General features: G+C 45.6%; 1 protein-coding gene and 1 long non-coding RNA gene across 2 annotated transcripts; both read right to left on the bottom strand.

Moving 5' to 3' along the window:
• Positions 1 to 3470: 3470 nt before the first annotated feature.
• On the bottom strand, positions 3471 to 3907 carry LOC133884283 (uncharacterized). Its single transcript, XR_009903052.1, has 3 exons — positions 3823 to 3907; positions 3629 to 3749; positions 3471 to 3525 (listed from the first exon to the last, which is right to left on the bottom strand). It is a non-coding gene; the product is annotated as an uncharacterized LOC133884283 (long non-coding RNA).
• A 2762-nt stretch (positions 3908 to 6669) lies between these two features.
• On the bottom strand, positions 6670 to 9924 carry LOC133883943 (G-type lectin S-receptor-like serine/threonine-protein kinase At2g19130). Its single transcript, XM_062323350.1, has one exon. It carries the CDS (start codon positions 9860 to 9862, stop codon positions 7127 to 7129), a length of 2736 nt encoding a protein of 911 aa, XP_062179334.1. The 5' UTR covers positions 9863 to 9924; the 3' UTR covers positions 6670 to 7126.
• Between the last annotated feature and the right edge of the window lie 10034 nt (positions 9925 to 19958).

The following is a 19958-nucleotide window of genomic DNA, read 5'->3' as shown; positions in this document are numbered from 1 at the left end:
AGGTACTCGGTAAAGTGAGTACAAAATAGCGCCGAGAAAATATTGCACGGCAAACTGTTCTATACCTGACGGCCAATTGATCCATACCAGATTCAAAACTGTCGCTGCAATTCAAAACAATTTATATATATCTCACAGATTACCACATTCACATAAACATCACATAAACCGTCGCATAAACATCACATAAACCGTCGCATAAACATCGCAAGTTGACACAAACATCACAAATTGTCACGACAAGATAGCAAAATATAGTCCAAACAAAAAGAAAATGTTGCAGGCCGTAACAGACTCCACACTTGATTACCACCTTAACCTGCATCAATCAAGGAGCAGAAACACTAAGTAAGAAGTATGCATTTGAAAGTAAACAGAAATGCTAAGTATGGATATGGGGTTACAAAAGTAAGTTTTTAAAGTGAGGAGAACAAACCAAAGTGAGGTGGAGTACCAATGTGCGAACCTCCAGCTCCAGGCGTATTCGATCCCTCTGATGGATACTGCACAAAGGAGGAGATAGTTAGCACAACACTCTATGGTTGTAGGAATGGCAATAATGGTGATTACAAGGTTATAAACTAACTCACAGGAGTGTGTGGAGCCTGTGGAGCAAGTGGACGAGAAGGGGTTGGCATCGGTGGCGGAGTTTGGCCCATTGCAGCATAAAGGGGCGTCATCATCGCATACCACTGGGATCGTTCTGCCGCCATCCTCTCCTCGAACGATCTCTCTAATTCGTGCCGGAGCCTCCTTTCTTCATCCAGCTGGGCCTACAGTATGTCATCGCAATCTCATCATCGTTCCAATGCAAAGCATGTAAAGATCATGGAGGATGAATGAAATAGAACTAACCTGGATTTCGTTCATCGCAATCCGTGTAGGCTCTGGGCGAGGACATATACCTGGACCTGAACTCGTGCTCTGAGCTCTAAGCTGAGAGAGAGAGGGAGTGGTGGCCGTATCGAGTGTGCCGTCGCCAATCCAGAACCGACCATGTTTCTTACCTCCTCCCACCCTCATAACCACTTCCCCATCAAGATCATGCTCGCTCGGATCAAAGTCTGGGCCGTGGACCTCCTTTTCCATCGATGTATATCCATCCAGGCGAGCCTTGACGTTCTCGTTGCTGTACGCTGAGGCCGGGTCATCCGGGTCATATGCAACCCCGTGCATCGCCTTTGACTTATGGGCCAAAGCATAAGCCTTGAACTGGGAGAGAGGCTGACCATCATTTTTTGCCGACTGCAACAGAAAAGCATCATAAAGGGGACGCCCGCACAGAAATTAAGGAGAACTGAGCTTGGGAACAATAGATGCTATTGCATACCCATCTAGCCGCGAAACTAGTCAGGCTGAGGTTGCCTTGATGGTGTGGTGCGCCAGGCATCAACAATCGCCTTTCCCGGCAAGCATTGTGACTCTCCTCCCACTCGGGAGCGCACCACTTCTCCATGATCACCGTCCAGCACGGAAGGTCTCCTGCGCATCACCCCGGAGGCACCTAAATAATCAAGTACATGATATATAAGAAGAAGAAATTAAGTGTTAGTAATCTAAGGAATAATAAGCTTTAATGTACTTTACCTGCAGGTACTGCTCCTGGGTCAGAGATATGGTCCTAGCGTCTTTTTTTGTCACCTTCGCTCCAAGGTGTTCCGCGTGAAATTTGATCACAGCCTGGACGCGCGCCTCGTAGTGCATATCCTTAACAAGCTTCTTGGCAGCTTTGTCGACGACAGCAGCTGCCCTAGCCTCTAAGCCCGGCTCGCATCTAAAAAAATCCTGCATATAGATGCGACGGATCCAGTCATTAGTTAAATAATTTCCATGCGATTAGTATTGACTAATGTAGTGCAAAAGAAACTTACCCACAGCTCGGCCTTCACCCGCTCGGCTCTATTGGGAAACACCCTTCCCTCCCGGTCACGGGCGTCCGGCGCGGCTGCATAGTGGGCCCATGTGTATGCCGGCTCGGTTACTCCGCCCAAAGTAACCATGCCAGGGAACTTCTCCTTGATCAAAAGTCCAAGGATGCCGTTTACATGGCGTGAGTGGTCACCCTCTCCAACCCTCAGCCAGTTCCTGCACAAGTGTAAAGGCAATTTATTAGTATGTGTTGAAATATTGAAGATACAAAGGCAAAAAAATAGTGAGAGTAGAGAGAGCCATTTACTTCTCCCCATCTGGTCGAATAAGCGGGCGTCTAGCCATTGGCACCGGTCGCCTCGGGAGGCTAGAAGGACCACGCAGCCACACACGAGAAGAAGTAGAGCTAGAGCTACCCCCCTGGTCAACCTGCTCCTCCTCTACCTACTCCTCCTCATCCCCAGACTGAGTCGCAGCCGTAGGTATAGGCGAGTCAGACTCAGACTCAGCTGCACCTAGAGGCGACTCAGTCTCCTCCTCAACAGCAGGTATAGAAGGACCTCCTCCACCCTGCCTCCGCCTCTCGGCCTTCCTGGAGGTCTTCCCCGGGGTCTCTTTCCGGACCCGTCACCTGCATCCGTGGCTTTCCCCGTCGCCTTTTTGTATAGCGACGTCAACTTCCTCATACCGCCCACCATGCTTCAATCACTTCCTATGAGAATGAGTAAACCAATTAGTACGGATGTTACAACTTGATGTAAATAAATGAAGCATACTAAAAAAAAATGCTATGAGAAAGAATAAATCATACAGTTATTAGAAATAAACATACAGTTATTAAAAATAAACATACAGTTATTAGAAATAATCATCATCATCGGGATCAGCTGGATCATAAGTCTCATCATCACTATCACGCGTGTTGAAATAATCATCCTGATGCTCGGGAGGAGGAATGCCGTCATCATTGTCATTGCCTAAATGTAACCGCTCAAGTAATTCCAAGTCCCTCGCATTCTCAACCTCGTCTTCTTCGTCCTCGTCAGCACCAGTTTCATTGTCTACTTCCATGCCCTGAGCTTCCGTCAAGTCGATCTCAAAATTCCCTGCGAGGCCATCTTCTTGAAAGAATTCTCCATCATATGTGTTGGGGTCTATGTTGTAATCTTCATTGTTTGGGACTGGTAGTTTACCGTGTGGCGGTACCTTGTACACAACATCCCAACCCTTAAGACGCTGAACGGTTTTGCACGGGTACGAGAGATAATAAACTTGCGTGGCCTGTTGAGCCACAATATAGACATCGTCTCCTGGTAAGACGGTTGATTATCGAATTTCGACTAGCCCAAGATTAGGGGTCCGTCTCACAACTTCTGGATCGAACCAATGGCATTTGAATATGACAGGATTTAGAGGTTTGCTCCCATCAAAATTCAGTTCGTATATTTCTTCAATTCTTCCGTAGTACTCAGCCCCATCTAAGCCTGGAGTAAAAACTCCGGTATTTGTTGTTCTACGATTGGGCCGACTCTGCTCGTGGCTTGCTGTGTGGAAGCGATATCCATTCACGTCGTAAGCCTTAAATGACCTGACCCTACAGGCACAACCATCAGCAACTTGTCTCAAGTCGGCACTCATAGACTCGTCGGTTGTTCCCTACAAGTTTAAGCGGGATAGCTTGGTGTATTAGTCGCATGTAAGAAATGAAATTAAGTTAGAAATGAAATCAAGTTGGTGTAATAGCCAAGTTAGAAAGTACTTTCTGTTTGAACCAAGAAATGAAATCAGGCATGTCATTTCCCACACCATCTCTAAGAAGGGCCGAAGCTTCCTCGAGGGTAGGTTCCCTTGATTCATGCCAGAATTGCTCATTGAATTCCCTATAGCGATGAGAAGAAGCGGAGTTGGACACAAACTTGTGACTAGTTGAGAAATAATGTATTGAGCACTTACTGCATGTACGGCTCCACTTCGGATAGGTTGGTCAAGACATACAACATAATAGTGCGCCACTCTTCATGTTGCAAGGTCTTGTTAGTTGCACCACTTGCACTGCCAAGTTGCTCTCTAAAGATGCTAAGCTTTGATTCATCTTCGGGGTTGCCAGCATTGTAACGAGGGGGTGGATTATGCACACTGGGAAGATTGTTAGCATAGTATTTTGTTGTGAAGTTTGACATCTCCTCCAGGATGTATGATTCGGCTATGGATGCTTCAATTTTGCATTTCTTTTTACATTTATTTCGAAGAATCTTTTGCAATCTCTCAATTGAGTAGCACCAACGGCCCTGCACGGCCCCCCCCCCCATTCGTGCCTCATACGGGAGGTGCAAAATCATATGTTGCATCGAATTAAAGAAGCCGGGTGGAAAGATCTTCTCCAACTTGCAGAGTAACACAGGCGCCAGTCTTTCCATATCTGCTACCACGGTATGAGATAACTCTTTAGCACAAAGCTGGCGGAAGAAATTGCTCAACTCCGCAAGCACTAGCCAAACATCCTCGGGGACATAGCCTCGAATCATCACCGGCAGTAGCCGCTCAAGCCATATGTGATAGTCATGACTCTTGAGCCCGTTGATTCGCAAAGTAGCTAAATTCACTCCCCTCTTCAGATTCGCTGCATACCCATCAGGGAACATCAAGGTTTGGATCCACTCAAGTACTTCCCTCCTTTGGGCCCTTGTAAGAACGAAATTGGCCTTTGGCTTCGTCCACGATTTCCCGCCTCTAGGAGGGGCCATGTCTAGCTTTGGTCTATTGCATAATCTCGTTTGATCGACTCTAGCCTTAACGTTATCCTTCGTCTTCTCAAGAATGTCCATGATTGTTCCAAAAATGGCCTCAGCGACATTCTTTTCAGTGTGCATTACATTAATGTTATATGGAAGAAGGAGATCATCGAAGTAGGGGAGATTCCACAAGCATGGCTTGTGAGTCCAGGCGTGTTGCTCACCATATCCCAGAAATCCATCTCCTTGGGCATTGGCCTCGAGAGCGTCTAACTGAGCACGAACTGCGGCACCGGTCATCTTAGGTGGTGCCGAGCCTTCGACAACTACATCTTTCGTAAAGTTCTGCACGTCTTGTCTGAATGGATGGTCAAGAGGAAGGAATTGTCGATGCTTGTCGAAGGAAGAATATCTGCCACCCTTTGTCAACCAAATGAACATCAGAGCCGCCCTGCATACTGGGCATGGGAACTTCCCATGCACACACCAGCCACAGAATATCCCATACGTCGGTAGGTCATGCAGGGAGTACTGGTACCAAACATGCATTTTGAAGTTTGTCATTGTAGCTCGGTCGTATGTCCAGACCCCATCCTCCCAAGCACGGACCAAATCATCCATCAGCGGCTCCATGTACACACTCATATTCTTCCCCGGGTATTCAGGCCCCGGAATTATCAGCGACAGGAATATGTTCTGTCGTTGAAAGATGACGCCGGGGGGGAGATTGAGGGGAATAACAAACATGGGCCAACAGCTGTATGAGGCACAAGTCATACCATATGGATTGAGACATTTCAAAAGGGCACAAAGAATTAATGTGCTTGTACATGTAAATATATTCTCAAAATATGATGATTTCGGAGAAATCAATCCTCGAACTCAAGACTTAGTGGTCAAATAATCACTATACATGTCCTACTAACCAACTCACCCTCACATCACTACTTGCATATATCCAAATCATTATTCTTACGAATTGTTTATAGGATATCTCAAACGTCAAAAATAGTGCTTCTAGACAACAAAAAATGCCTTAAACAACGTCTCTACAAGGTACGGTCAATTACAAAATGTCACAAAAAATACCTCTACGCTATTTTTGTATTGACAATTTAAAAAATGCCTTGAAAAATGCCTCTATGGTCCATTCTAAACAATCTTTGTCCACAATGTCTTGAATAATGCCTCTACATTTGAGACACGTTCTAAAGTGCCAAAAAACTACAATATAATATGTCAATTTATAGAGGCAAACTAAAAAAATGCCTTTAGCAAAGTGACTCTAAAGGGAGTTTTTGTTGTAAGCAGAGACGAGAGGAGGAGGGGGGGTTGATCGATCTGATCACATTCGGCCAGGTCAAATTTGGACTTGGAATTCGCACCCCAGAAGCAACCAGTCTCCTCCTGAGGCGCTGAAGCGTACAAACACGACGGCACTGCAGCAACAAGCAAAGCCACAGATTTTTTTTCTAAATTATTTTTTATTTTATTTTGCCCAATAGCTCCTCCTCCTCCCAAAGAACCGAACCCGGAGTCAATCACTTGGACATCTAATATAAACTGCTCCCTGAACGTCTCCACTAGATAACAGAAGTTCAGCAATTCAGCCACCACACACACCGTACCCTGCAAAGAAACAGAATGCAGAGATAAGCCAGCAAGCATGCACTCAGTTACAAAGCTCATGATCAATTCCAATGAGAGACTGAAGACTGACCATAACCCAAAGCCCCCCTTTCATGCTTGATCTGATCATCCACAGGTTGAAGAAGCTATCACTATCCCAACAGACCAACAGTACGTGTACCAAGTACAAAAATTTGACATGAAATACTTGTAAATCCTTACTTAGTAATACAAGCAGGCCTCCTGGACTTACTTAAACCACGATCCATTCGCAAAGCGGCATATGTGCGCATTTCATGCGAAGGAGACAATGCAACAAAATGAGATGAACTTTGAACCTAGAGATGCATTGTTTCCATAGGTCCAGATATCTCTACAACATAGACAGCAGTCCTCCGTAATGTCATGCATCAGACAATCTATCTTAGAGGTGTCATACTTCAATAAGAACTTTACTAGTGACAAATCTTTGAAGCAAGCACTATGTAATTTAATGGCTTATATCGACCTTCTTCCATTAATTTGAGATATATGTCAATTGTCCCATTAACAAAGCATACACATATTTCACTAAAAAAAAAAGCAAAGCATACACATATTTCACTAAAAAAGCAAAGCATACACATATTTCACCAAAAAAAACAAAGCATACACATATTTCACTCAAAAGAAAAAAAAACAAAGCATACACATATTTCTAGTTCCGCAGCTTCCGCCGTACCTTTATCGTTCATTAAAAAAGAAAAACAAGAAAACGGTAGACCATATACACCATACAATATAATTTAGCAATTCCAAGGTTGCCTTCCATTATTTCTTGCACTCCACATCAGAACTTTAAAATTTATTGAAACAAAGACTAGTAGCATCAAAGACTACGAAGTATTTATGAATTATTACATTGAAGCCACATCAGAGCATTCTGTTATAGCTGCAAGTAGTCTTGGAATTGGGGGCATATCAAGCTCCTGTAGACCCTCAAGACCCCGGACCACTTCACCCATTGTCGGCCTATCAAACTCACTATCTTGAATGCACCAACATGCAACTTTGCAAACCCTTTCAGCCTCTTCCAAAATGAAGTCACCATGCAATTGTGGATCCACCAAACTAAGCACATCTCCCTCATGAAGCTTGTTGATGGCTTGCACAGGGAAATAGGAACCATGATAATTGCTGCTAGTGTATACTTCAAGTGAATTCCTCCTTCCTGATATGATCTCTAACAGTACCATACCAAAGCTATAAACGTCAACTTTTGGTGTAATAGCAACTCCACTAAGCCACTCTGGGGCAAGATACCCTACAGTTCCTCTAAACGTTGTTAGAACTCGGCTAAAGTCCCTTCCTATAAACGCTGCCATTCCAAAGTCTGCAATCTTAGGAACAAATGATGCATCGAGAAGTATGTTTTGTGGCTTAATATCACAGTGTATGATGCATTCGCGGCAACTCTGATGCAAGTAGGACAATCCTCTAGCAACTCCTACGGCTATTTGATACCTAGTGCTCCAATTTAGGTTAGTAGCATTGCCCTGAAATAGATGGGCATCAAGAGACCCATTTAACATGTGTTCGTATACAAGTAGCCTCTTGTCACCTTCACAGCAGAAGCCAATCAATTTGACTAGGTTGATATGTTGGATCAATCCAATTGAGCTCACCTCAGCCCTGAATTGCTTCTCTCCCTGACGGGCATCATCAAGCCTTTTCACTGCTATAGCAGTCGAGTCCCTTAACACTCCCTTGAATACAGAACCAAAACCACCGGCTCCCAGTATTTTCGAGAAATTTTTAGTAGCATGGTCTAAAGTAGTGTATCTAAAGGCTATAATTCCACCACCACTACCTTGACTGTCGTGTAATGGCGCGCCACACCACTTGAATTTGTTCCTCCAAACCATTAACAACAACAGCATGAGCATTAGTAACCCAAAACCAACAATGCTTGCAGCAGTGACAACTCCAACGATCGGTTTTCTTTTGCCTTTTCTCGAGCTTTGCAAATCTTTGGCGGCAAGGCGAAGGTAAAGAACATCTTCAGAAATAATTTCATGGCCATCATTCTGGTTTACATTAAGCAATTCCCCATGCCAGACTGAGCATCTGCTATTGTTATTATAGGAATAAGCAGTGCAGGAGCAGTCATTGAGACACACTTCTGCACATGTGCTCTGAATGGTAGCACCTTCTATGATTTGGGGGTCACGGGGCAATGTGACACGAGCTATGGGGTGGAATATGTCTGTTGAACTTGTGTTTTTCTTACTAGCTATGCAATCTAATGGAGTATTTCTGAAGCACCCTTCAGTTCGGTCACCCAGCTCCCAATCCCGAGGTGACATCCGAGAGAAGCTCTCCATACAGTCACAGAATGGACTTGAATTGTCGTTGCAAACTGTGAAGGGACCACAGGTAGCAAACACAGGGCAGGGAACATCAGGTTCAGAATATATGATTTCCCAAGACTGTCTGGCTTGTGACCAAAGATTCAACTTGATCTGACCAGAGATGTCTATGGAGATGAATGAGGACGATGATTCATCCAATGAGGTGTACATGAAATACTCCTCTTCATTGTTCTCGACATATGCGGGGATAAACAAACCTTTGGTCCGTGGATCCAAGTCTAGCAGAGCCTTGAGTACTGGTATAAGTTTATATGACAATTGTCCGGCTGGCCAAGTCCAATACACTACAGAGGGGGGGTAGTGGTGATTGAGGAGCACCACCCCGTTGGCGTCTAGTTCAAAGCTGTATGAGCCAAGACCCAGATCAATCAGGCTCTTCTTTGAGATGTACTGACGATTCAAACCAGTGACCTTATTCCAGCCTAACTTGGCGCCCGGAAGACCAACATCTGTAGGGTAGTCAAAGCTCTGCCACAACATAACATTACTAGACGGGCTTTCTCCTGTAAGGGCTAGGTTTCCATTGTTCCTGAGCACAGAACTAGTCGTGTTTGTGCTAGTTTGTGTCGTCCTATTGACAATAATGTGAGTGGACCAGATTATGGATTCAGTACTGCCATTGTTTAAGATGATGGCAAGATTGCCATCTCTTGAGATTTTGAGCTGTGCTAGCTTGAGCTCGGGCTCAGCGATGGGCTCCTCCCTATTGGCAACCCAGACAGTAGTAAAAATAGGGATCTTATTGAACCATATGCCAAGGTACCAGCCGGGAGAGATGGTGGTGGTGTTGGCGGTGGACTTACTGATGTTGCCTGGTGGCTCTGGCTGGAAGAACCCGAGCGCGAACTTACCGTTCCTTGAGACGAGCTTGTCACCGACGGCGAGCGCTTGGCCTGTCGTGAGAGTGTCACCGTTTGCAGCAGCGGAACATGAAGGAGTGTTCAGGAAAGAGAGGAGAAGCACACCGAGTAGTAATATCTGGAGGGGAGGAGGCATGGCTGGAAAATAGAATGCCTGAATTGGAGAAGAGAGGGATACTGATGGTGGATGGATGCAGTGCACAGATGTGTGGTGTCCTGCTCTTCGAATTGGAGAAGGAAGAAGAGGGTATGTATTAAAGAAAGAGGTAGATGCTGCAAGTTGGAGTGCATGCATGTGCAGGCAGCAACACGAGACTGCTGACGGACGGGGAAGACACGGCAACACGAGGCTGCGGCTCATACAAATTCAGACGGATGGTGGCACGACCCGGCCCACTTGTACTGGGTGGTGGCACGACACAAGCATGCCATGCGTGCTCTGCTCTTTCTATGCAAGGCGGTATTGCCGTAAAACCTTGTGCTACCTAGCCAAGCATATTGTCGTCTCCCTCGATCGACTTTGATAGCAAAGTTAGTGCATGCATGCATGCATGTCTAGGCGGCTTATGGCCGGAAGAGGAGGGTATGTATATAGACAAAGATGTGGATGTTGCAAGTTGGAGTGCATGCATGTGTAGGCGGCTTACGGCCGTAAGAGACACGACAACGACGCTGCGGGTCATATGAATACAGACTAGTGTTGCTTACGACAGGACAACAGTACCATACCCACTTGGCCAGCCACTTGTACTGGGCTGGTATTCGATTCTATTCTCCCTCAACTTTACAGCAAGGCAAAGAAGAAACCAAATCTCCCCCAGCAATCGCAGCGGAACATGAGGCAGGAGTGTGCAGAGAAGAGAGGATCAGAAGAAGCCAAATATAGAAGGAAGGCATAAAGTTATGACGTCCCCTTGGGGCTTCGCATCAGTCCGGACGACTCACCCCGCCGCTAGATCTCCCCTCGTCGCACCCCACCCGGCAGCCGCCGTCATTGGCTTCTTCTCCAGCGGCGGTGACCCCCCAGGCCCGGTCCTGATATTTCGGTGGCCCGGGACGAGATTAAAAATACACCATATTATTAAATATAAATCGTATAGATCTAATTTTTTCAGTTTTTTTAGCCAATATACACAATATATATATATATATACATATATATATATATACATATATACATATACATATATATATATGGGGCCTCTGGGTTTTGGGGGCCCTAGGCGGCCGCCCCGCTCGACCCCCCCTAGGGCCGGGTCTGCCCCTCCCACTCTCTCTTCCCCTCCTTTCTCCTCTCCTGTCGGCTAGTTTTTCTCTGTCGAGAGGTGCTTACTAGGCCCATTGTGTCCTCGCCGGATCCGCTCCGAGCTGGCCAGATCGGTTCTCCTACCCACCAGATCTACGTCCTGGTGGCCAGCTCGCTGCAATTCCACTCCTCTCCGGTGCTTCGGCATGGTTGTGGCTAGTGGCACATTGTCGATGCCCAGATCGGCGCTCTTCTAGCCGGGACTGCGCTCTGGTGGCATTTCGGTCGCCGGTCTCTTCTTCATGTGGCGGTTGTCGTCTTTGTGCAGCATCCGTGGTGGTTGTGGCCAGATCCGGCCGCCCTAGGCCAGGTTCTGCGGCCTCACTCCCTTCACTCTCCCCTCTGAGGCCGGATCCACGTTGGGCGCCCCTCTGCTCGCCCCTCTGTGCGTAGGCGCACCAACGTGATGCGCGTGCCGACGTGATCGGCAGCGGCCCCTCTGTGTGTGGGCGTGCCGACGTGCCCCGACGTGTTGCAAGTGTCGACACGCTCGGCTGCGGCGGCTGTCTCCAATCGCGGGCCTCGTCGGGAGAGTGGCCGTGGGCGTGGAGCAGCACGTTGTGGATGTGCTTGCAGGCACGGCCCAGTTGGGCCTCGTGTTCGCCAGTGTGGTGCCCTATATCTTTGTGGGCGCGTTCCAGGTGGCGCCGTGCACATGTACTACGTGAAAAACAGATAAAAGAGACATAAAATTAGTAACTGGTACTAACATGACCCGTCACTGATGATAATAGTGACGGGTCATCCTGGGCTAGTCATATGTGATGAATTAAGTTATGACTTGTTACTTATGACTAGCATCAGTGATGGGTCATGCTGGGCCAGTCATAAGTAACAGGTTAAGTTGTGACCTGTCACTTCTGACTTGGTATGAGTAACGGGTCGTCATAGGCCAATTATATGTGACGGGTTAAGTTGTGACCTGTCACTTATGACTGGTATCAGTTGCGCGTCATCCTGGGATAGTTATAAGTAACGGGTCAAGTTATGATCCATCACTTATGACCTAACATCAGTGATAGGTCAAGTTGTGACCCGTCATTAATGACGGTATTCATAAATATTTTTTTATTTTTGATTTTTCTCTTATTTTTTCTCACCCCAGCAGCACTAGAATAGAAACCATTGTACATTTCTGCTCAAATTTGATGTAAGGGGTGATGGCTATAGACACAAATGCGCATTCCGAAAATGGTGCACAAACTTCAGGGGGGCGAGAACTGAATTTTCCAGGCCAAATTTGGCCTCAAAAAATTCACCGAAACCGACATAGTCGGTCAGCAATGGATGCAACTTTTTTTGTAGTTGTTTGTAAAGTCAAAAAAACATCAAAATCAGAGTCTATATGCAAAAGTTATAACCGTTTTACGAAAGGCACTACAGATCATCTATTTTATTTGTCAAGATCTTAATCTAGTTCATATTTTCCCTAATGTAAGCTCTTCAACATACCTCACCCATTGCTCTAGTTGATTTTAGCCGTTGATCCTATAGGGCCAAAACTCTGGATTCTTTAAAACAAAAGTTTGAATACACTTGTCCCACATTTTACAAATTGTACCTAAAATAAAAATCAGTCATAAGTGACGGGTCATAACTGTGACCTTGTCATAAGTGATAGGTCACAGTCATGACCCGTCACTTATGACCTTTGTTAGTGACGGGTTAAATTTTGACCCGTCACCAATGATCTCATTGGTAACGGGTTCTTACCCATCACTTATAACTAGTCATCAGTGACGTGTTTGGGTGATAGGTGCGGGACCCATCACTCATGGTGGCTATCACCTGTCACTTATGACCTTTTTTCATGTAGTGGTGGACGCCCGCGCCGACGCGGTGCTATTGGCGGTGCTGGTGGTGCTGGGCGAGGGTCACATGGCTTGTACCACCTTTTGTGTAGGTTTCCGAGGCGGGGAGCCGCGAGCTAAAGCTATGCCCAGCTTGCTGGTGCCAATGTCATTGATACCTTTAGGCGTCATTCCCTCCTAGGAGGCGACATTATCGCGTCCCTTCGACCCTTGTTGCTTCTCCAGGTGAAAACCCTGTCCGAATGTCCGGATGGGCGATGATGGCATTGATATCGTTACCTTCTTGAAGGTGTCACTTCAAGAAGCCCTGCTCTCTTTGTTCTGAACCACTGGCTTCTTCTGTAGGTTTACCCCTACATCCTCATTTCACAGTGGCTCTTCATCCTGGATTGGCACTTCATGACAACGATTTGGTCCAATTCGCGCTCCTCCAAACGATGCGCTGTCGACTTGTGTGATAGAAAGGTGCGACGTGGGAGTAGGGCTCCTCTAACCTAAGTTGTCAGAGATGTGCAGCGTGGGTGCTAGGCTCCGCCGACTGAGTTGTGAGGATACAATTATTTGGTTGGTTAGCACACAAGTTAAGTTGGAATGGACTCGTCTGTTGTCTGGTTGTGCCATTTGGTGTGAGCATCATTCTGTTCGAGTTGAGGCTGTATTGTCCTTTTGGGGTTGGTTGCTAGTTTTCCTCTCTGAAATTGTGCCTTTGTAAAGGTTTTCAGGCCTGGTTTCCCTTATAAACTGGGTCAATTATCTTCTTCTTAATATATATGCTCAGCTGGAGCCCTAGCTCACCGTGATCTTTCGAATAAAAAGAGAGAATGTCTGAATTGGAGAAGAGAGGAAGTATGACTGACTGCCGGTGGATGGACGGATGAACGCACACATATGTGTGGTGTGCTGCTTTGATCTTCTATTCAGAGAAGACAAAGTGGATATATCTCTACTACTTAAAAAATACGTAGTGATTCCAGCACCAGGTAGGATATCCTGCCCCTCTCACCTAGCACTGACATGTGGGCCTCACCCATCCTCCTCAACTGTCTGCATCCCTACGTCGCTCGCCTTTCTCCTCCCCCGTTCCTCCCCACCGCTGTTGCATCCCATCCCCTCTCCCTTCCCTCTCGTCTTCTACCTCCACTCGCTCTGGCGCCACGACCCTCCCACCCTCACACCCGCACCTACACATGCACACATCCTGGTCCCCGCCACCGCCCCCATCCTGTCCCGCTCCATCACCGCAGGGCTAGAGCAGCGCAGCCGAGCCCAAGGACACCGGGTCCCGGTGGCCTCTCGCACCATCTCCACCCGTCTCCCCCAAAGCTTGGCCCGATGCACCCGCCTCCTCCCCCATGAAGTTGCTGCCGCCGCCTAGCTCGCTTGCACCGTGGAGTTCTTCTCCAACCTCTGCTAGGACAACGACGAGGGGTTGAGTCAGAGAGCGAGGATGAAGCCATGGCGGCAGGGTTCTTCACAAGGTTGTTCGAGCGGGATGCGGTGCGCCAGGGCTACTACAAGCGGGGCTAGAAGGAGGGCCAGTGTTCTCTCATGGACAAAATCCTCTCGAAAATAAAAAGGGAAATTCGCATCGCGCAAGTTGCTTGTCTTCTTCCCGATCCCAGTTTCCAGCCAAGCATTCGATTGTTTCCTCCTCGTCCGCGTCTTCGTATCTGTCGACCCACGAAATCCTATAGATGCGAACGAGAGAGGCTAGCAGCGATGTTTGGGTACCAGAAGGCTCCGGACGAGGAGGCTGGCGAAGGGTCAGCGTTGCTATACTCGGGGATGACAGAGAGCCCCGACCTGCGGTGGGCGCTCGTCCATAAGATCTACGTCATCCTCGCCATCTAGCTCTCCATGACCGCCACCGTTGCCTTCGTCGTCAAGGTGCGCGCCATCTCTCAGCTCTTCGTCTCATCCAACGCCGGGATTGCGCTAGACATCTTCCGCATCATCCTTCCCCTCATTGGTCGGTTCAGCTCAGCTCCCCCTTCTCTCTGTCTCCATTGTTTTTTTTTGTGAACTAAAATTCTTGTGTTGATGCCTTGATCGGTTCGCATGCAGTGTTGTGTCCTCTGCACTAGTACCAACAGAAGCATCCGGTCAATCTGCTGCTGCTCGACCTCTTCACCGTCACCATTAGCTTCATCATCGGCATGACATGCGCCTTCACCAGCGGTAACAACTTAGATTTCCTTGTTCAATTTCTAGTTGTTCTAACTTCTACATCACGTTTAGATATGACAGCTTGAATGTAGTTATTCCAATTAAGCATCTCTGCATCTGAAATATTGTTCGAGTCAATTGGTGATTCTTTTCTAATGAATGGGAGTTGCTGTTAGCATTAGTAATCCTCTTCTTTCATGATCCTGTAACTAAATTATTGGATTCTTCCGTTTGATGTAATTCAGCATTCAAAACGGTTAGGCAAGCCAATGCTGAATTATTGATCCAATGAACGGAATCCACTCTTAACATTGGGAAACTGTTCCACAAGAATATAGCTGATGTGGTGCTCTATTAAGTCGAACACCATAGGATGAAGCTTTTGGCCAAAAGCATGCCCATGTTGCTTGTATGTGTGGATAGAAATCTCCCCTTTGTAGTTCCATATGTGGATAACAGGTTCCTATATGTGTATTGGCAGCAAGCGTTGCGTTTTCTCATGGTTGTTGCCAAATGTTCTCCAGTATGCTATGATTGTGTCAGTACTTCAAATCGTTCAGCAAACAATTTAAGCAATACGATAATAGTTGGTTCATTATACTAATTTATGATAAACAATGCTCTGTTATGGGCGGCTATACAGATATGGGCGACCAGATATGGGCGGGATTTCATCTCCAGTGGGTGGCGTCGTGGTAATTCATGCATCTAGTAATTCATGCTTCCTTTGTCGTTGAATCGTGAGGTGGTCAATCCTATTTACTTGTTAAATATTGTGATTGATCTATCATTTTGGTAGAGCTATGCACCATAGTGGTCTTAGCATCAAACATCGATTAGAAGTAGATCATGTTATCTGTGACAATGGTTGTACGTGTCAGCCCATTCCTGGAACTAACACAGAGGTACAGAGTTCCTGGATCCATGGTAAGGAATTTGGGGGAGTTACAATATCTGTTGCAGGGATGTGGCCACAAAGTTTTTATTTCTAACCAAGTTTGATTCATAATTGTACTTGGAAGTTATGTATCCAAGTTTATAGCTACACCGAAAATTATATTATTGTTACCTGGCATGTAGCTATGAAAATAGACAATCCCATATAAATTAGCTACATATTTTTGTTATTTATTTTCTATTTTTGATCTAATTTATGATTATCCCGTTATTTGCTTTTTTTCCCCCTTAAGTGTCACGCTGAGTTCCAATAGAGCTGGCCAAAGCTTGCGCCTTGAAAATCTTATCACCTAGGCACACAACAGCAGTCGCATTTTCACACATGGTGTGAAATGTTTCATCCAATCGATAATATTATCTTGTAAAAAAAAATTTAGCTCTCATTGCAACGCACGGGAATTCAACTATATATACTTCAAAAATACGCAGTGGTCGTCGTTCCAAGACAGGCAGAACGTCCTGCCCAGGCCATCAGATCGTTGCCATTGAGAGGTTGCCACTAGCCATCGTGTCGAGTAGGCCATGGTGCTCCCGTTGGCTACTGTGTCGTGTATGTTGGATCGCTCCAGCCGAACTACCGCCGTGATGTTGAGATCAGTTTTTGCATGTGTGTCCTCCGTGGGTGCATGGTCAGAGTTGTCGTGTCGGCGTTGAGATCATTTTTGCAGTTGTGTCCACCGTGGTTGCAAGCCTAGAGTTGCCATGCCGGTGTTGATATCATTTTTGTAGGTGTGTGCATGATGTTATCATGTGTAAATTTTTAGCTCCCGTTGTAACGCACATGCGTTCAACTAGTATAGAAAGAAAGAGGTTGAGCAACACACATGTAGGACAAGGATTCCACTCTATTACTGTACCCAAGAAATTTTAAATATTCAAAGGTTAACCACAGGCTCGCGTGAGGGTAAAGTTTGATTAACTTTTTGATCCGTTGCTTGGATGGACGATCACATACTGCAGATGCATAGATCTCATCAAGACAATTCTGTTTTGCTATCTAACATCATCTTTATACACTTTATGAAGCTATAGTGAGCCCAATAAATTTTGACCATTGGATGGCAGAAAAAAAGATAAGTCGGGTGGGATCAGTCCTCAACCTGATCCCACCCATTTTCTCGCCTGATCGGCTCAACCCTGGGTGCCAAGCCACATTGTCTTCATTGGCGCCGCCCTGCCAGTTGCGCCACCCCACCAACCACGCGCATCTGCCCTCACCATGCTCGACCGCCACCAGCGTTGTGCACTACCGTGTGGGCACCAACGGTGCATCGCCGGCTTGCCAAGGCTAGAGGGGGGCTGTAGCCAAGGGAGAGATATGGAAGGAGACGAAAGAAGAAGAAAGAAAGAGGAAGAAAAAGAAAGAAAGAAAAAGAAAGATGTTGACAATTGGTGAACCGCTGATCTTACAAACTTGTAGAGGAGGTAGGGGAAGCTTCGAGTTGACGAATCAAAGAACACACAGAGAGATTTATACATGTTAAGAGCTCCCTTAGGATAATAGCCTTACATCATGTTTGTATTGCATTGATCTCTAAGACTGTTATAAGTGGTGTGTGGATAGCCTAGATGGATCTAAACTTAGTTGGATGGCTCCCTTGCATGTAGTTGGGGGAGGTATGCTAATACAGATCTAACTGCAGAAGCTTGGTGGACACCGAGCTTCTGCAGGCTTGTAGCGCTTGTTGATACTTCTAATGACTTGTACCGCTCTCTTCTCCGCAGGGTCCCTTGGCTCTGTTATTATAGGGGGCGTACTATAATGCCCCAAAAAATCATATAAATAGGTGTTGACTGGGCACTTTAAAGAGGACGCAAAGAGTTGACTTTTTGATCCGTCACTTGGATGGATGATTAGAGATCACGGATGCGTAGGGCACGTCGAAACGATTCTGTTTGACTACTCACATGTTATGTTCGGAGTTCTAAACATAAAGCTGCGAATTTGGATGCTTGAAATTCAAAGAGAAAAAAAAAGAGACCGATCCTTTTATGCGTCTTGTTCCTCTAAACCCTAGAGTCATGTTCTTTTCTTTCCCACAGCAACCACCGCTGCCTTCTTCCAAACTTCACGCAGAAGAAAGAACAGAGAGGAGAAAAGAAGAAAGAGGACGAAGAGGGGGCTAGTGCCCCTCTCACCCAAGTAGGAGTTCCTCTCCTGTTTTTCCTTGTGCCGAGCTCCTCCCTATCCCCTCCCATCTGCATCTTATGGAGCTGTTGGTCTGTGCAGTAGCAAGGAAGGAGAAAGGAAGAAGGGAAGAAGAAGGGAAGGAGAAGAGGAGGAAAGAGTTGGGAATCACTGGGTTCTTGTCGTCTTGCTCGTGGTTGCCCTAGGTGAGGATTCGCCACCCTAATCCCCTCCATTTGGTTCATTTATGAGGTTTTAATCACGAGTTTAGAGGGGTTTTAGTTGGAGGTTTGGTTGAAATCAATTTTGTCCATATTCTGAAATCCGTCAGTTTGTGTAGCCTCTGTTCAACGTCGTTTTTGGGCAAGTTAATGGCCGAAATAAAGTCCACTATGAACAAAGTTGTGGAGAACTTTAATACCTTTCTTTTGGCACCAAGATCACCCTCATAGCCCATGTGGTTTGGGAGATATTGTTCCTACATCTTGGCTGTTTTTCTGTGATGAGAGCCTGGACAGTATAGATCGAAACAATTTTAGGTACAATATGAAGCAAAGTTGTAGAGTTTTTCATAATCTTTCCAACAGCGCAAAGTACATCTTAACAGGATGAGTAGAACTCCAGTTATGACCTCTTAAATGTTTCTGTTGTTGTTTCATCATCAGAAAAGTTCAGTCTCATTCAAAGCGTGTTTTGGCCACTTTAGAGGGTTCAAATCCAAAAGGCTATACCTAGCAAGTGGAAGATAATGGAGTTTTATAGCTTCTTCAAAAAGTTTAGAATTTTTGGATTAATTACAGGAAAAATGTGAAGGGTACTACCAAACTTTTCAGGACAATTTTCAGTGTTGTTTTCAATAGCAGATTAGAGACCCTTATTGACCTGATAAAAATATGGTTTCTCCATGAACATTTTAACCCTTGTTCTGTCATTTCCAGAAATGTGGTTTTTACCATGATATCAGTTGCAGAAAAAATAATATCATGAAGGATTATTATTGTGGTATATGTGGATGATGAAGGCTATGAGGTGATGTGGTATTTACATTTTCATATGCATTCATTTGCATTGCACCTCATATGAACTAATATGTCGTTGTTTGTTGGCTGTGACTTGTACCGGTACGCGTCATACGTTACCCGAGGAGGGGCACGGTGCAGCTATACACTTTGTTGGGTGTAAAGGTAGTGGACATGCATTTACATTGCATTTGCACTATGCAGTTTCAAACTGAAGTTTTTTCTTATCATTGAAGATATGAGTTTTCTCCTGTGGATATTTGGAGGTGGATAATCTTGCTATCTACAAATCGTTGCTACTCTCATGGCTAAAACGTTGCTTAATGAACTTGTAGTTAAACAGCTTGTTAAAGCCGTTTGCTAGCTGAGATTTATCTCACCCCGTTTACAATCTTTTTAGGTGCTTGATGTCTTGCTTGGCTTAGAGGGATGGGAGTAGTAGCACTTCTTGCACATTGTGTTTCACCAAATTATCAAGTAGCGATGTGGTAATAATAATATATTAGATGGAGTTGCACTCGTATCTTAGCGTGCTAACTTGAGTTTTGGTTTGTCATATGATAAGTTGTAGTTCGAAGTTTTAATATGTTGGTTAATTGCTAGGATGCTTCTACGATAGTGTGCTATTTTACTTTATGCATCATTTATGATATCTGTTGCTGCTTCCGCTTTATCATGTTTTAGAGGAGGTGTTGCCGAAATTTTATAGTTTCAGCAAGTTGTGGAGTAGTTGTGGTAACATTCCGGGATTTTGCTGTGTCTGGGGTGTTACAGTTGGCATCATAGCCTAGAATTTAGATTCTAGTTGAAATAAGGCTTAATTTGACATACTTGCACATGTAGGATGGGTAGAAGGGTGGTTTATTTTATGCTTATACTCTGTTGTGCTTGTTCTATCTCGTGTTATGTTTGTTCTGTCTAGTGCTTATGCTTAATTACTTGAAGTTGATGTTTGTGTCATTTGTATGTTTTGGTGGCTGTAGTTATGTCACCTAGGAGGCGTGCGGCGGCTAGACCAGATGGTTATGGTCAGGCTGAGCTAGCAGTCGCGATGCGGGCAATGCAGAACA

The sequence above is a fragment of the Phragmites australis genome, chromosome 11, assembly GCF_958298935.1.
Source record: "Phragmites australis chromosome 11, lpPhrAust1.1, whole genome shotgun sequence".
NCBI lineage: Eukaryota > Viridiplantae > Streptophyta > Magnoliopsida > Poales > Poaceae > Phragmites > Phragmites australis.
This window is presented reverse-complemented; position numbering and strand designations above follow the sequence as displayed.

What these genes read in the sequence shown, in the direction of transcription:
- LOC133883943 (XM_062323350.1), bottom strand. Translation starts at nt 9,862, where the DNA reads ATGAGCCGCAGCCTCGTGTTGCCGTGTCTTCCCCGTCCGTCAGCAGTC.